Raw genomic sequence first — 15,734 nt, 5'->3', positions numbered from 1 at the left:
CATAGCGAAGGCGGGACTGGGGCATGCTTAACACATGGGTGTCCTCGGCCGATAATGGAAAAAAGGGCATCCCTGATGAGCACTTGGCCGACTTTACTTGGTCCATTTTTTCTTGCGACCAAGCCTCAAAAAGGTGCCCGAACTGACCAGATGACCACCGGAGGAAATCGGGGATGACCTCCCCTTACTCCCCCAGTGGTCACTTACCTCCTCCCACCATAAAAAAACTTTTAAAATATTTTTTGTCAGCCTCAAATGTCATACCCAGCTCCCTGACAGCAGAATGCAGGTCCCTGGAGCAGTTTTAGTGGGTGCAGTGCACTTTAGTCAGGTGCACCCAGGCCCATCCCCCCCTACATGTTACACTTGTGTTGGTAAATGTGAGCCCTTCAAAACCCACCACAAACCCACTGTACCCACATGTAGGTGCCCCCTTCACCCCTTAGGACTATGGTAGTGTTGTACAGTAGTGGGTAGTGGGTTTTGGGGGATCAGCACCCAAGGTACTGGAGCTATGCACCTGGGAGCAATTTGAAGTCCACTGCAGTGCCCCCTAGGGTGCCCTGTTGGTGTCCTGGCATGTCAGGGGGACCAGTGCACTACGAATTCTGGCTCCTCCCACAACCAAAGGGCTTGGATTTGGTCGTTTTTGAGACGGGCGCTCTCGGTTTCCATTATCGCCGAAAACCGGAGACGACCATCTCTAAGATTGACCATCTCTAAGGTTGACCTAAATGTTGAGATTTGGGCGTCCCCGACTGTATTATCGAAATGAAAGATGGATGCCCATCTTGTTTCGATAATACAGGTTTCCCCACCCCTTCGCGAGGACGTCCTGTGAGGACGCCTTCAGGAAAACTTGGGCGTCCCGTTCAATTATGCCCCTCCATGTCAAGCTCCAGTTCTGGCCGTCTTCAAATCTAGGCTAAAAGCCCTGCTTTTAATTTCTAACTCCTATTCACTTGTTCAGTACCTATGTCTATTTTATCATTCCCACTTTAAATAATTCCCTTATCCCTTATTTGTCCTGTTTGTCTATCTTGATTAGTTGTAAGCTCTGTCAAGCAGTGACCATCTCTTACATGATCAGTATACAGCACTGTATACAACTAGCAGAACTATAGAAATGAGAAGTAGTAGTAGTAGTAGTAATAGTAGAACAGGAGAGGCGTAACTCGCATACTTACAGAATACTGTAAGTACATGCCATATTAGGTATGTCCATTTAAGCCTGCCATTGAGCTGGCATAAGAGGGCACACATAACTTTAGGTGTACCAATGTAGGTTTATGCTAGTATTCTATCATGGAATCTAGGTGCCCAGATACCATCATAGAATAAGTGAACCCCATGAAGCACTGGAGTGCCTAAGTTAGAGAATTACCCCCTATATCTGATATTCAAGGAAATGGGGCAGAATACTTGAACAAGATCTTCCTCTGTGCACCTCCAAGGTCACTAAAGTCCTGCCAAAGAATAACCCTAACCACACCCTCTTCAAAGGAAATCATTCATAGTGTCATCCCCCAATGAAAGAAGCCCCCACATTCTGGAATGCACTGCCAGAAAGGCTTGCATTAAGGAAGCAGATGAAAGCATTACTCTTTCCCTAAGCCTTTAATGGAAGGTACAATTAAATACCTAGTTAAATACACAAGGACTAACACTGGATACACATACTGTGTAGCAAGACTTGCTTATCCACTTTTTCTCTAGCTGAAATTATTTTCCTGCACATTTTCTGACTCGTGTGCAAATTTGTCATTCTGACAATCACCTTTATTTTTTATCTAACACTTGTTACTTTCTCTTATCTGTCTATATGTTCCATCTCTACTTATACCCTATGCTATTACGCTCTTTTACCCCCAAATTCAATAAAAAACATTAAAAATTACACATGCAAATTTGGGCATACATCCAATTTCCATCAATTTAATTGAATAATGAGACAATTAGTGCCAATAATTGGCTTTTTAACAATTATTGGTGCTAATTGGATTTAATTAAAATGTACTTGTGTAAATTTAGGCTCGGAATCCGTGCGTAAATTTTATGCATGGGTCCAAAAAGGGGGCATGGCCATGGGAGGGTCATGGGTGGATCGGGGGGAGTTCCTACAATTTATGAGAGTTGTAGAATAATGGGAATCCATGCCTAATTTAAGCATAGAGGTTTACACCAAGGTTTCACTACTGTAAATGTTTGCACCTAAATGTAGTTGCGGTTCCTAGTGCTAAGTGCTATTCTATAAATGGCACCTAACTTTAAGCGTCGTTTATAGGATAGCATTAAGCACTTTTTATAGAATTTAGGGGCCCTTTTACGCAGCAGTGGTAAGCCCAACGTGGCTGCCAGTGGTAGTCCCGCCCTGAGTGCATGCCATTTCCAGGGGAAAAAGAAAACCTCCGAAAATGGCTTGCATGGTGGTAAGCTGGCGGTAATCGGGCATCACCACATACTGCCCAGTTACAGCCGGGTTAGTGCGGGAGCCCTTATCGCCACCTCAAATCTGTCTAGACACTATGATAATCTCTTAAAGGCCCAGTTCCTTCTATCCATTCCCTTAAATACACCACGTGTGGCTCTCTTAACTATTATAAGCTCTCAAGAAGGTCAAAACACACAGATCTTACCGCATGTCCCTTGCACTTGGCTGCACAATTTGCTGTTCTGTAAGCAGTTTCAATATCGACACATCTCCCGGAGTTGCACACCTATAAGCCAGGAAACAAGTACAATTTCTTTTTCACATTTTCCCCTTAAATATGTTCTGAAGTACAATCAGTTCATATGTAATTATTAACCTCATACGAAGCTAGCCATCTGAATTACTAGAGTTCAGAATGGAACTCTTGCCTGTATGTGAATGTGGAAAAGTACAAGAGGTGAGTCTTTGAATACTTTATATCTTTTTACATTTCTTACAAGCTTTCCCTAGTGGTCTTGCATCTCCATAGCTTTGTCTTTATTCATGTGTAAAAGTGCCAATTAAAATGAAATATATTGGTCATGTATTCCAAGGTTCTGGTAGCAAACTAGGAGGGCACGATAGAGGGCAAAAGAAATAGATGAAAACAAAGTAGTCAGGGGCGATGACATAAAATATTGAAACTCTGGAAACTTGAGTGAGGCAAGAGGGAAACTGAGCAGGGGGCTCTTTTAGGTAGTCTCTTTTTCTGGCTGGGGTCAGTTTTGGGCAGTTTGGTTTTTGGTGTCCGTTTAATTTATATTTTTAAGAGGGAAAGACAGTTTTTCATCCCATACGTTTTTCTCATGTAGTATGAGTTTTTGCGTCTGGGTTTTTTTCTCTTTTTCCTCCTTAAATAGGAACCTATGATATTAACCTACTCCTGTTTATACAAGGCATTGTTAATACTTTGGTATTGTTCCTTGTCAGAAGGTTTGAGGTTCCATTTGTGAGATATATATTTCCTATATGGGTTGGAAATTTTTTCCATCAATTTAAAGGGACACCTCCAAACTAACTTTACATATATTAATCAAACTCCTCTTATCAGGTTGGAATATTCTTTATAGAGTTTGTATTCTCCTGTAGTTGTTAGAGTTTTTCTACATACACGAAGGGCAATTTGGGCTCATCACTACAATACAGCACAATGGGGTGAATTCTATGTATGACACTAATTTTCAGCACCAAAAATGCACTATTCTATAAGCTGTGCTTAAAGTTAGGTGTGATTTATAGAATAGCACTTATGCCCTGGAATCACACCTAACTTTAGGCACGGCCATTTGCACCAACTGAAATGTGGTGCAAATGTATGTGCCTAAGGGGCATAAGGACCTACGCACATGCAGCACGTGTCAAATCAGTATTACCACCCGGATGGCTATAATTCTGAGTTTGGCATGCACTGAAAAGACGCAGTAGAAAATATTTTCTATTTTCTACCATGTGGTGCTTTCCTGGCAGTAAATTGGCAGTTGGCATGTGCTGGACAGTTATCACATGGGTAATGCATGAGTCCTTACCGCTAAGTCAGTGGGTGGCATTAAGGGCTCAGGCTGTAAATAGATGCACGCTGCTTTTCATTTTCCTGCATGTCCATTTCCCGTCTCCCCTCCAAAAAACCTTTTTTCCAGATATGCTTGAGAAATGGTCCAGCACGCGTCCAATACACGTGCCCATGCTACTGGAGGCCACGTTTTGGTGTGCCTTTATAAAAGGGCCCCTAAATTAGGTGTGCTTCCTCCTTATTCTATAACTACACACATTAATTTTAGGAACGCCCCTGTTCCACCCATGACTCTCCCATTTCCACGCCCCCTTTTTGAACTCGCGTGTAAAATGTATGCACGTATATTCTAATTAAATCTAATTAGTGCCAATTCCTTGCTAATAAGCCAATTAGTACTAATTAGCTTGTTATTCAATTAAATTGTGCTTACAAATTGGGCATGTACCCAAATGTGTGTGTGCAAATTTTAGCAACTTTTATAGAATTAGGGAGAATGTGCTTAATTTCTTTGTGTGGTAGGGAGAAGGAATGCATATGTGACTGTGGTGTTACCTTGATGACATAAATGGTTATGTTCAAAGGTATAAGAACTAAAAAGCTGGGTTAGATCAAGTAGATCCATCTGTTCTATGTTTCTGTTATACTCCAAAAATATAGAGGATGAAAGACGTAGGATTTCTTCTACACAATACTCTTTCTCAATTAAGACTATTAGTACTTCAAACTGATGAAATCAAATATGAAGAACTCCGGAGAACACTTTCTGCAGGAGGAAAAACCTCTCTCTATCTATCTACTTATCATTTCTATAGCGCTACAAGGCATACGCAGCGCTGTACACTATACACAGAAGACAGTCCCTGCTCAAAGAGCTTACAATCTAGATAAGACAGGTAAAGAGAAAGAACAATTAAGGGGGTAAGGGAATAAAGAGGTGAGGATAAAGGACAGGGTAAGTGAGTTAGGAGTCAAAAGCAGTGGTAAAGAGGTGGGTTTTGAGTTTGGACTTGAAAACAGCTAAAGAAGGAGCTAGACGTACAGGCTCGGGAAGTCTATTCCAGGTGTGAGGTGCAGCGAGACAAAAGGAACGGAGTCTTGAATTAGCAGTAGAGGAGAAAGGGATTGATAAGAGAGATTTATCTACAGAACGGAGTACTCGAGGGGGAACAAAGGGGGAGACAAGAGTGGAGAGGTACTGGGGAGCAGCAGAATGAATGCACTTATAGGTCAATAGGAGAAGTTTGAACTGAATATGGAAACGGATAGGGAGCCAGTGAAGTGACGTAAGGAGAGGGCTAATGTGGGCATAGTGACTGTGGCGGAAAAAGCCTCAGAACCCCTCCCATCCACACATTAAAATTTTTCAAAGTGTTTCTGTTATGGCAATTATTGTCTATGGACCTGGACATTCACTAGGAAAACTGAATCAATACCAGGGCTGGTTTTTGGATGGTGTCACCTGTGCAACTACACATGGGACTAAATTCTCTATAATTGGTGCCTAAAAAAATTTGGTGCTGAAAAAAGTGCTTAAAGTTAGGCGCCGTTTGTAGAATAGCACTTAGAACTGGGAGCAGCAACTACATTTAGGCACGACCATTTACACCAACAAAACCTTGGTGTAAATCCCCATGCGTAAATTAGGCACAGATCCCTGTTATTCTATAACAACATATATAAATTATGGGAATGCCCACGATCCACCCATGACCCTCCCATGACTGCGCCCCCATTTGTGCGTATAACTTTTAATTAAATCCAATTAGCACCAATAATTGCTTGCTAAGAAGCAAATTATCGGTTCTCATTATCTCATTATTCAATTACATTGCATGTGCAAATTGGGTACATGGCCAAATTTGCATACATAATTTTTAGTGACTTTTATAGAATTTGAGGGGTGGTGATTTTGGCTGGTGAATGTGGAAAAGTACAGGAGGTGAGTCTTTGATGACTTTATATCTTTTTACATTTCTTACAAGCCACATTCACCAGCCAAAATCAGGGCTGGTGGGTAGAAATCTTCTGATGGTGGTGACAGCAGTAAGAAGAAAAATAATCATGGGTTCCATAAGCCAGTCCTGACCTTTGCTTGGGATTGTGTGGTAACAGCAAGTCCATGTGGAGGAAGGGATAAGGCCATTGCAAAGTCTATGAGTGCTTGTTAGCTTACAGACCCCAACCTAATTCTTCCTCCTCCTGCTGCTGCTACAACCTGAGGATATCTGCCAGACGAAAACCTGGCATCAACCAAATGAAGTAAAGAGAGCTTTGAAGAGTAAAAGGAGGGAGGGGAGGGAGATGACCCACATAGGGGTCATGGAGGCAAGAGTAGAAAGGAGAAGCCATATTTTTAGAGATCTTTAGCACAATGAAAGTGTTGAAAGATCTAATTCGGCATGGAGTCATCAAATATGAACCTTTACACAATTATTAGAAGAAAGGTATAGTGGTTTGAGCTTGATGCTGTGGATGCACTACGTAAAACATAAAAACCTAGGACAAGCTAGACCACCCATACTAATGATTAGAGGGAATAAAAATGGACAGATTTGTTCAAGAATAACAAAACATTTGAAAGAAGAGAGGAGAGTGGTTGCTGCATCAAAGATGCCCCCATTATGAAAATGGATATGGAACTGATCGTAGTAAATATGAGTAGATCTAGGTTTTAAACTGATTTACATCAAATACTACAAACACATTGTTCACCATAAGAAAATGTAATACATCATTAACCCATCCTTGTAGAGTAAATTTCTGTGGCTATTAATCAGCGCTGTATTCTGAATGTAATTCCTGGGTGATTAAGCTGTCCATAGGAAACACATAGTCTATTATTCGTGGGTTTCCAAAGCAACAAACCTTGCAAATATTGAGGGAGCTCACCTTTCCACTTCCACATTTTGTTCCATTTTCCACCATCCCCACAGTTTCTGGTTGACCATTGATTACACCTTTGCAGTCGTGGAATGACACCATGGATGCATATACACGGGGCATGTCGGAACCACCAGTGCAGTACAGCACACCACAGAGGATATCACTATATTGTTGAGGAAGGAAAGGAGTATACAGCTTTGATTATGGTATAGTGACAGAACTGGTAAATCTAAGAAGAAAAGAACTGTCAACTGGGTCATCATGCCCAACCACTTGTCTCTAGCAAGGCAAGCAGTGGTGTTAAGAGGAAGTATGTAAGAAATATGACAAGTGTGGAGTTATCTTCTGTCACATCTTCAAGTTGTCATGGCTTACTGAAACTAAGGTGCTACTTCTGACCATTCTTTTCGGTAAATCAGAGTTTATCTATTTTCCATAACTTAGGCAAAATGACTCAAACTCAGGGCCCAATGCACAAAGTTTACCATGCTTGCAACGTTTGCTTCAGTCTGGTTGTAGCTAGTCTAAAGCAAATGTTTTTAGTGTCTAATGCACAAAGGGGTTCTGCATCCCTTTTTACTGTTCGCCATCGCAGCTACCGATAACCCTATGCAAATGTATTACAACAAGTTCATTAGTATTAAAATGCACATTCCATGTGATGCAAAGAAAGAAGCGCCTACCTTTAATGTGCTAGATTGTCTGGCAGGTCAGTTCAGCCCTTCTCATCCATGCTGGCAACTCTGGGACTGACCCCCTGTCCAATTCCCTTCTCCCTTCAGCCTTTGCCTCCTGATCATCCCCCGGTCTGGTGCAGGGAGCCCTCCTGTCCTTCTTGTGCTCTTCTGACCTTTATTACAAAAGGGGGGGGGGGGGAGAGCAAACTCTGGACCCTGGAACTCTATTAATTTTCTGAGCAGGAGCTCTGAGTTTTTGTCCCAAAGATGAAGGGGAGCTCTGTCCCGAAGATGAAGATAGCTCTTGTTCTGAAGATGAAAGTGAGCTTGTTTCATGAGCACAGGCGCTCTCCCCTCCCCCCATCTGATCCTGGAAACTACTTGGGATCCTGTTCTGCACATGTACTAGGCACTTTACCTCACAGAATTTCCATGCATCTCATTAGCATGCCATCCCATTTGTGCATCGGTTGCTGTTTGGGAGTCGGTAAGTTCACTTGTGGATGCCATATTCAAGAGCAACCTTTGTGCATCGGCCCCTCGGTTATAATCTTCTTTCTTTCCTCTTCCCCCTATAGCCTGTTGTAAAGAGTCCTGAAGGCTAATACTGCGCTATCTTGTCTGTACTTTTCATTATCTTGTTTCATCAGTCATTATTAAAGTTTTTGGTTTTTCCTCTTGCATCACTTCATGGATGAAAATAACTTAGGAAACTTTTTAATAAAGCATGCTAAGCAGTTTGCACATGATTTTTTCACAAAGAAACAGAGAAAATGTTGGCAAATAAAAACCGTATGGCCTATCCAAGCTGTCTACCAACCCTTCCTCTTCCTTAGAGATTCCATGTGCTAGTTGCAAGCTTTCTTTAAGTCCAATACAGTCTTCACCTCCACCATCTCCACCAGGAGGCTGTTCCATGCATTCACCACCCTTTGCATAGAGAAGTATTTAAATGTCTCCATCATATCTCTATCTCTTGCCTTTCCTCCAAAGTATACCTATTGAGATCTTTTAAATCTATCCCCATACATTTTCGCCCCCGATTCTATATAGGTGGCCCAAAGTTGGGCATGGAAACTTGGGCACCCATGGCAGATGCATGGGAAAGGGAAATGGGACTTGATATACCACCTTTCTGAGGTTTTTGCAACTACATTCAAAGCGGTTTACATATATTCAGGTACTTTTTTGTACCAGGGGCAATGGAGGGTTAAGTGACTTGCCCAGAGTCACAAGGAGCTGCAGTGGGAATCAAACTCAGTTCCCCAGGATCAAAGTCTACTGCACTAACCACTAGGCTACTCAACAATCAATAATTGATGTTAATTGGCAACAATTTGGAGTTACATATGCATCTGCCCTAGGTACTATTCTATAAAATCCGCACCTAAGTTTTTTAGCGTGCAAGTCTAAAGCGGTGTGGTCATGGGAGGGGAATAGGCAGATCAGGGGGGCATTCCCAGAAGTTAGGCTCAATGTTATAGAATACTATAATTTGTGCACCCAACTGTCAGAAATTGGGTACCAGCATTTATACCAGTTTTTGGCAGGTGTAAATGCTGGTGCCCAAATTTAGGTGCAAAATTCACACTAAAATAATATTCTATACAGGGTACTCTGCATAGAGCATCCTTTATAAACTACTGTCTTAGGTGTCCTTTTACTAAGCCGCAGTAAAAAGTGGCCTGCGGTAGTACAAGCGCGTCTTTTCGGTATGCACTGGGCCATTTTTTACCACCTCTAGGAAAAAGGTCCTTTTTTAAGGGGCTGGAAAATGGACATGCGCTAAAATTGAAACCAGAGCGCATCCATTTTTGGCCTGAGACCTTACCATCACCCACTGACCTAGCAGTAAGTTTCACATGCTACCCGCAGTGCACGCCAACTGCTGTTTCTTGCTGGGTAAGTGGCCCACAGTAGAAAATAGAAAATTATTTTCTTTTGTGGGATTCGGCGTGCACCAAATTTGGAATTACCGCCCGGCTCATGCGCTAGCTGAATAGTAGTGCCAATTTGGTGCATGCTGTACACGCGTAGGCCCTTACACAGCTTAGTAAAAGGGCCCCTTAGTGCGGATCTTCCCAGTGTCTAGCTTTGGCCACCATTTACTGAATCTGGCCCCTTATGACAAAGACCACTAACCAGTGGCGTACCAAGGGGGGGCGGTGGGGGCGGTCCGCCCCGGGTGCACGCTGCTGGGGGGGGCCGCGGCGCGCACCTGGCTCCGAGTTCGCTATCTTCACTTGTTCGCTGCAGCTCCCTCTGCCCCGGAACAGGTTACTTCCTGTTCCGGGGCAGAGGGAGCTGCAGCGAACGAGTGAAGTTAGCGAACTTTTCAGAGTCGACAGGCGCGCGCCGCGGCATCCCCCCCCAGCGGCATGCACCTGGGGGGTGTCATTTCACTGGGGGGGGGGAGGTGTCATTGCACTGGGGGGGGGGCGCTGCACCCGGGAGGGGGGCGCATCGGCAATCCGCCCCGGGTGCCATGCAGGCTAGGAATGCCACTGCCATTAACCATTTCAGTAGCCACCCTCTGAACTGACTTCTTGCTGTTTATATCTTTTTGAAGGTGCGGTCTCCAGAATTGCACACAGTATTCTAAAGGCCCTGTTTACTAAGGAGCTCTAGCATTTTTAGTGCATGCTAAAAATTAGATCTTGATAACTGTGTAGATGACAATAGGAATATTATGGGCATCTACACGGTTAACGCATGCTGATGTTTAGATCGCGCTAAAAATGCTAATGTGCCTCTAGTGCGGCTTAGTAAACAGGGCCTAAATGTGGTCTCACCAGAGACTTATACAGAGGGATCATCACCTCCTTTTTCTTGCTGGCTATTCTTCTTCCTATGCACCCAAGCATCTTTCTGGTTTTTGCCATCACTTTTTCTACCTTTTCTACCTGTTTTGTCACCTTAAGATCATCAGATATGATCACCCCCAAGTCCCACTCTTCTTTCATATGCTCATACTTCAACATGAGCTAAGTCCCCTAGGTCAGGTTTCACATAACAGTTTGTATTTCAGATGAGCTGGGCGCAGGCTGAGGCTGGAGTATATCTGTTAGGCTGAAGAGAGATCTTTTCTTGGAGCATACTATAATCCACTTTCATACCAAAAAAGAAATTCCAAACTAGGGTTACCATACGACTCCAGAAAAAGGAGAACAGATCCTTTATTTATTATTTATCCTTTATTTATTTATTTATTATTTATTAGGATTTATTTACCACCTTTTTGAAGGAATTCACTCAAGGCGGTGTACAGTAAGAATAAATCAAACATGAGCAATAGGCAATTACAGCAGTAAAAAGTATGGGATAGTATACTACTTACAATGTCAACACAATACGTAATAGAACATTTTAATTGATAGTGAAGGGTAAAGCAAAGATGGAACATATAGATAGGTAAGAGAGTAAGAAGAGTTAGAAAGTATGGCGACTAATTTAAAGAAAGTTGCACATGAGGTCAGAGAGATAGTTAAATATTATATCAGCTAGGGTAGGAGTGGATAAACATGTCCTGCTGCAGTATGTGCAGCCTGTGTCACTCCTTGTGTGTGTGAGACTAACAAATTAGTTACTTCTTCCATTAAAGGCCTGGTTGAAGAGCCAAGCTTTCACTAGCTTCCTGAAGTAGAGATAGTTCCATTGAAAGCTTCCTTTTTCTGGAGTTATATGGTAACCCTAATCCAAACGACTCTGGATTCAACTCCAGCATCGTTAGTGAACAACTTGAAAAAATAGTTCATAACTGCTTTAGTATGTACAGTTTCAGGGCATGTCATAATCACAGGTCAGCTTCAGACATTATCTCCTCTAATACAGTTCAAGGCTTACATAGGTGTGAATTAATTTAAAGCATTTGTCTCCTATCCTCTCTGACTCATCCCAGATCAGGGGACCTCTGAGCACCAGCAAATGTCCCACCAGAAGTGAGGCTCCTGTGCTTCGACTTCTCTTCTACCTGGGGTGTTTTACCCCTCTCAGGAACCAACTGCAGGTACCCACTGCCCTGTGACAGGGGTCTCATTTACCAAGCACTACAAAATCCTCCTTCTTTATCCCGAGACTTCCTCCTCAGTACTTTGGTCTTGGTGGGCAACCAAAGACTATGTTTTCACAAAAGCAAACTCTTATTTATTTATTTATTTTTTTTGTTACATTTGTACCCCGTGCTTTCCCACTCGTGGCAGGCTCAATGCAGCTTACATGGGGCAATGGAGGGTTAAGTGACTTGCCCAGAGTCACAAGGAGCTGCCTGTGCCTGAAGTGGGAATTGAACTCAGTTCCTCAGTTCCCCAGGACCAAAGTCCACCACCCTAACCACTAGGCCACTCCTCCACTCCTGGCCCTATCCATTAGGGCTGGCCCCTCCCATGTCCATCCACCAGGCTGGCAATCCCAGCCCTCATTGTTTTAGTGACCACCAGAAGATCTTCTTACCTCCAGCCCCATACTACTACTACTTAATGCCAGAGGACTTCTTCTGGGGGGTTGAGGGTGGGGGTTCACAATGGTAAATGGTACTGTACAGCCATGGTAATCATTATTGCTCTAGCATAACTCACTAATTCAAGTGTTAACTGCATAGCCTGTTATGGGGTGAGAAATGGGTGTATTAAAGGATGAGAATTGGTAAGTGTATCCATACTAACTGGGAACATGCAGTAATTTTCTGAGCAGTAACTCTATGAGGCTATGCTGACACACAGGCTTTGCACATTGCTCAGTAAGGGCTAAATTATATATATGGTGCCAAAAAGAATCAGCACTGAAAAAACGCTATTCTATAAGCCACTCTTAAAGTTAGGCATGGTTTATAGAATAGTGCTTACGCCTGGGAATTACACCTAACTTTAGGCTTCGCCATTTGCACCAACTGAAACATGGTGCAAATGTATGTACCTACATTAGGTGTGTATCGCTGGTATTCTATAACCATGGGGGAGATTCTATATATGGCGCCTAAAAAAAAAATCAGTGCTCAAATCTGTGCCGGCTAAGCGTATTCTATTATAGGCACTGATTAAAGAATACACTTAGTTGATATCTCAGCTCCTAAAACTATGCACATCCATTTACACCAATGAAAATGTAGTGTAAATCCCTGACGTAGATTTATGCACTCTGGGCCCTATTCTATAACTATGCACCTAAATTTCAGAATGCCCACGAAATGCCCATTTCCCCACCCACAACCACATCCCTTTTTGCCTGCACGTGTTAGACGTTTGACACACTTTGTAACAGAATACGCTTAGCGAGTCGAGCATGCCAATTCTAATCAGTTCCAATTAGTGCTCATTATTTATTTATTTATTTAAGGTTCATTTCTACCCCACATTACTGCTTGTTAAGTGCTGTTATCAGCGCTCATTAGCTTCTTAAGCTTGTTAAGTTACGCACATTGTTACAGAATCCACACTGATTTTGGTGCAGATCTCTAGGTGCGCTATATAGAATCTGGGGGAATATACGTTAATTTTAGGAATGCCCCCATTCTGCCTAGGACCCTCCCATTTCTGTGCTCCCTTTTTCAAATCAGGCGTAAAATTTAGGCATGGATCCCGCACCTAAATTTACACGCATAAACTTCAATGTAATTTAATTAGTGCCAGTAATTGCTTGTCAAAAAGCCTGCACCCAAATTTGCACACGCAATTTGTAGCAACATTTACAGAATTAGGGGGCAAGTGCAAAACTTTAGTAAAAGGGCTCCTTAGTGTTAGTTTGGAACAGCTATAAATAAAGGTCCCAAGATTCAGAAAACGCTGAGCTCATAAATGTATGCTTCTAAGTAAGCCTCCTAAATTTGTGCCCTATTTTCAGCCAAACTTAACAGCATAACTTAAAAGTTATACTCATAAATTTAGGCCTGCCATTCTTTTATCTAGATACATGAGCCTATGATATGAGCCTAGTGCTGAAGATCAGTGCCAATTTCCTAACTTCTTTTTCCCCACCCTAAATACACCCCTGTTACCACCCACGTTTTACCACCATATATAGAATCTATTTATATGCATACTTTTGAAAATGTTAAAAGTATGAATGGAAGACCAAAGTCTGTTGAACTCCTACACCCCTTCAGGTATACCTCTTCCCCTCACAAGCAAAAGTATGTGGAAATAGCATTGCATATAAACTTTTACCTGTATAAATTCTGGGCAATTTCATAACAAGTCAATTTTGTACGTAAATCTCTGTTTTATGTATGTAAATGGCTCTTATAATTAAAGAATCATAGAACATGAGAGCAGTTAAAAACCTACTATTACTACTAATTTCTATAGTGCTACTAGATGTATACAACGCTGTACATATTATATGCAGGTACTTTCTCTATTCCCCAGAGGGCTCACAATTCAAGTCTTTTTGTACCTGAGGCAAAGGAAGGTTAAATGACTTGCCCAAGGTTACAAAGAGCTGCAATGGGAATCAAACCCACATTGCCAGGATCAAAGCCCACTGCACTAACCAATAGGCTACTCCTCCACCAGCAAGCCATGTAGTCTAAAAACCTGGGATAGGGTTGTTGCAGAGGGGTTGCACAAGCTAATTCTATCACAGCAGGGTAACTAATGAACTGGAAGAGAAACCGAAAAAGCACAGATAGCACAGAAAGATTTTCAAATGTTCTGTAGCATAGGGTGGCTCATGTTTATGTGGTGAGCCTCAGCATCTTTCTCCCCACTAAGCATGCACCAAGGCATCCGATGACTTAAATTTGGAGGTTTCTAGCACCTCCTCCAAAACTACAGGGCATTGGCGGGGGACATGATGATATGAATGATGTCAAGAGACTCCCATGTTCCCCAGTGGAAACCAGTACAAGGCATACAGTTCTAACCCTAACTCCATTGCTGTGGTACAGGTAGAATTGATTACAAGTACTGTATTAAAAGAAAGGGCTGACTGGAACAGCAGAAACCTTTTCAAATGCATTTTGTACTCAAAGAAGCTTGGAAGCTGACTACAAAAAGCTGTGGTGATCTTTCTGTATCATTCTAAGACAATTTTATAAAACAATGGCATCTAATTCAGCTAATTCTCTATAAGGCAAAGTAATACCACAAGAGCAGAAAACAATGTACAACACTGAGAGGTTTCAAGACTAAACACAACATCTAAGCTACAAAAAATGTTTTCCCTTTTTGCTCCTGTGGTGAAAATGTTTAGTATGCCTGGCCCAATACCACACTAGAACCTGACATCCTGGACTGGGCAGCTGGAACTGACCTGGGTGTACAGGGAACATATGAGCCTTCAGACTTATAGCAGTAGCCGTAATAATTTCCTTTCTTGTTCACTTCATAACAGGAATTGGCGGCTTTTACTCCACCTAAAAATAACAACCCATCCCCCCCAATCAAACAATTAAACCATATAAAAACATGAAGGAGACAAATATGGCATCAGCAGCATAAGTGGATGCAGCCAGAAAACATCTAAAAAGTGGAACTTCCCCTGGATTCTATATAGTGCGGCTTAAGTTTCTCGCACAAATCCAATTGTATTCTGGATATGAGTACGTAACTTAATAAGTTAACAAGCCAATCAGTGCTGATAATTGCCACTTAACAATCAACTATTGACACTGATTGGCATAATTAGAATTTACATGTAGAACTCTCTAAGCGTATTCTATAATATAATACGTGTAAATTCTAAGGGGTCCTTTTACAAAGGTGCACTGAAAAATGGCTTGCGGTAGTGTAGACACAAGTTTTGGGTGCACGCCGATCCATTTTTCAGTGTGCCTGTAAAAAAGGCCTTTTTACATTTTTGCCAAAAATGGACATGCGGCAAAATCAAAATTGCCAAGCGTCCATTATGGGTCTGCGACCTTACCGCCAGCCAGTCTCACTTACTAACTGGGTGGTAATGAGCTATGCACGCCAAATGCCACCTGGCACACGTCCGATATATGCGTCCAAAAATAAAAATTATTTTTTGGCCATGCGTATCGGACGCACACCAAAAATGAAATTACCCAAGAGCCATGTGGTAGCTGGGCGGTAACTCCATTTTGGCGTGCGTTGGGCATGCGTAGAGCCTTACATGGCTTAGTAAAAGAACCCCTAAGTCAAATAGTTAAAAAGGGGCGTGGCCATGGGCATGGAATGGACGGGTCATGGGCATTTCTAAAATCTATATGCGTGGTTATAGAATACACCCGGTCTAC

At 42.3% G+C, this 15,734-nt stretch overlaps 1 protein-coding gene across 2 annotated transcripts in view; it reads right to left on the bottom strand.

Moving 5' to 3' along the window:
• Positions 1-15,734, bottom strand: part of LOC115469316 (zinc metalloproteinase-disintegrin-like NaMP) — a 126,444-nt gene that overhangs the window by 36,462 nt on the left and 74,248 nt on the right. For both annotated transcript variants that reach the window (XM_030201822.1, XM_030201823.1), the window contains exons 15-17: positions 14,789-14,891; positions 6,873-7,029; positions 2,637-2,717 (exon numbers count right to left, since the gene is read on the bottom strand). In XM_030201822.1, coding sequence (XP_030057682.1) covers positions 2,637-2,717; positions 6,873-7,029; positions 14,789-14,891 — 341 coding nt within the window. The remainder of the gene's footprint in view (positions 1-2,636; positions 2,718-6,872; positions 7,030-14,788; positions 14,892-15,734) is intronic.

The sequence above is a fragment of the Microcaecilia unicolor genome, chromosome 4 (genome assembly GCF_901765095.1).
Source record: "Microcaecilia unicolor chromosome 4, aMicUni1.1, whole genome shotgun sequence".
NCBI lineage: Eukaryota > Metazoa > Chordata > Amphibia > Gymnophiona > Siphonopidae > Microcaecilia > Microcaecilia unicolor.
The sequence above is the reverse complement of the archived record's forward strand: the minus strand, read 5'-3'. Positions and strand labels throughout refer to the sequence as shown.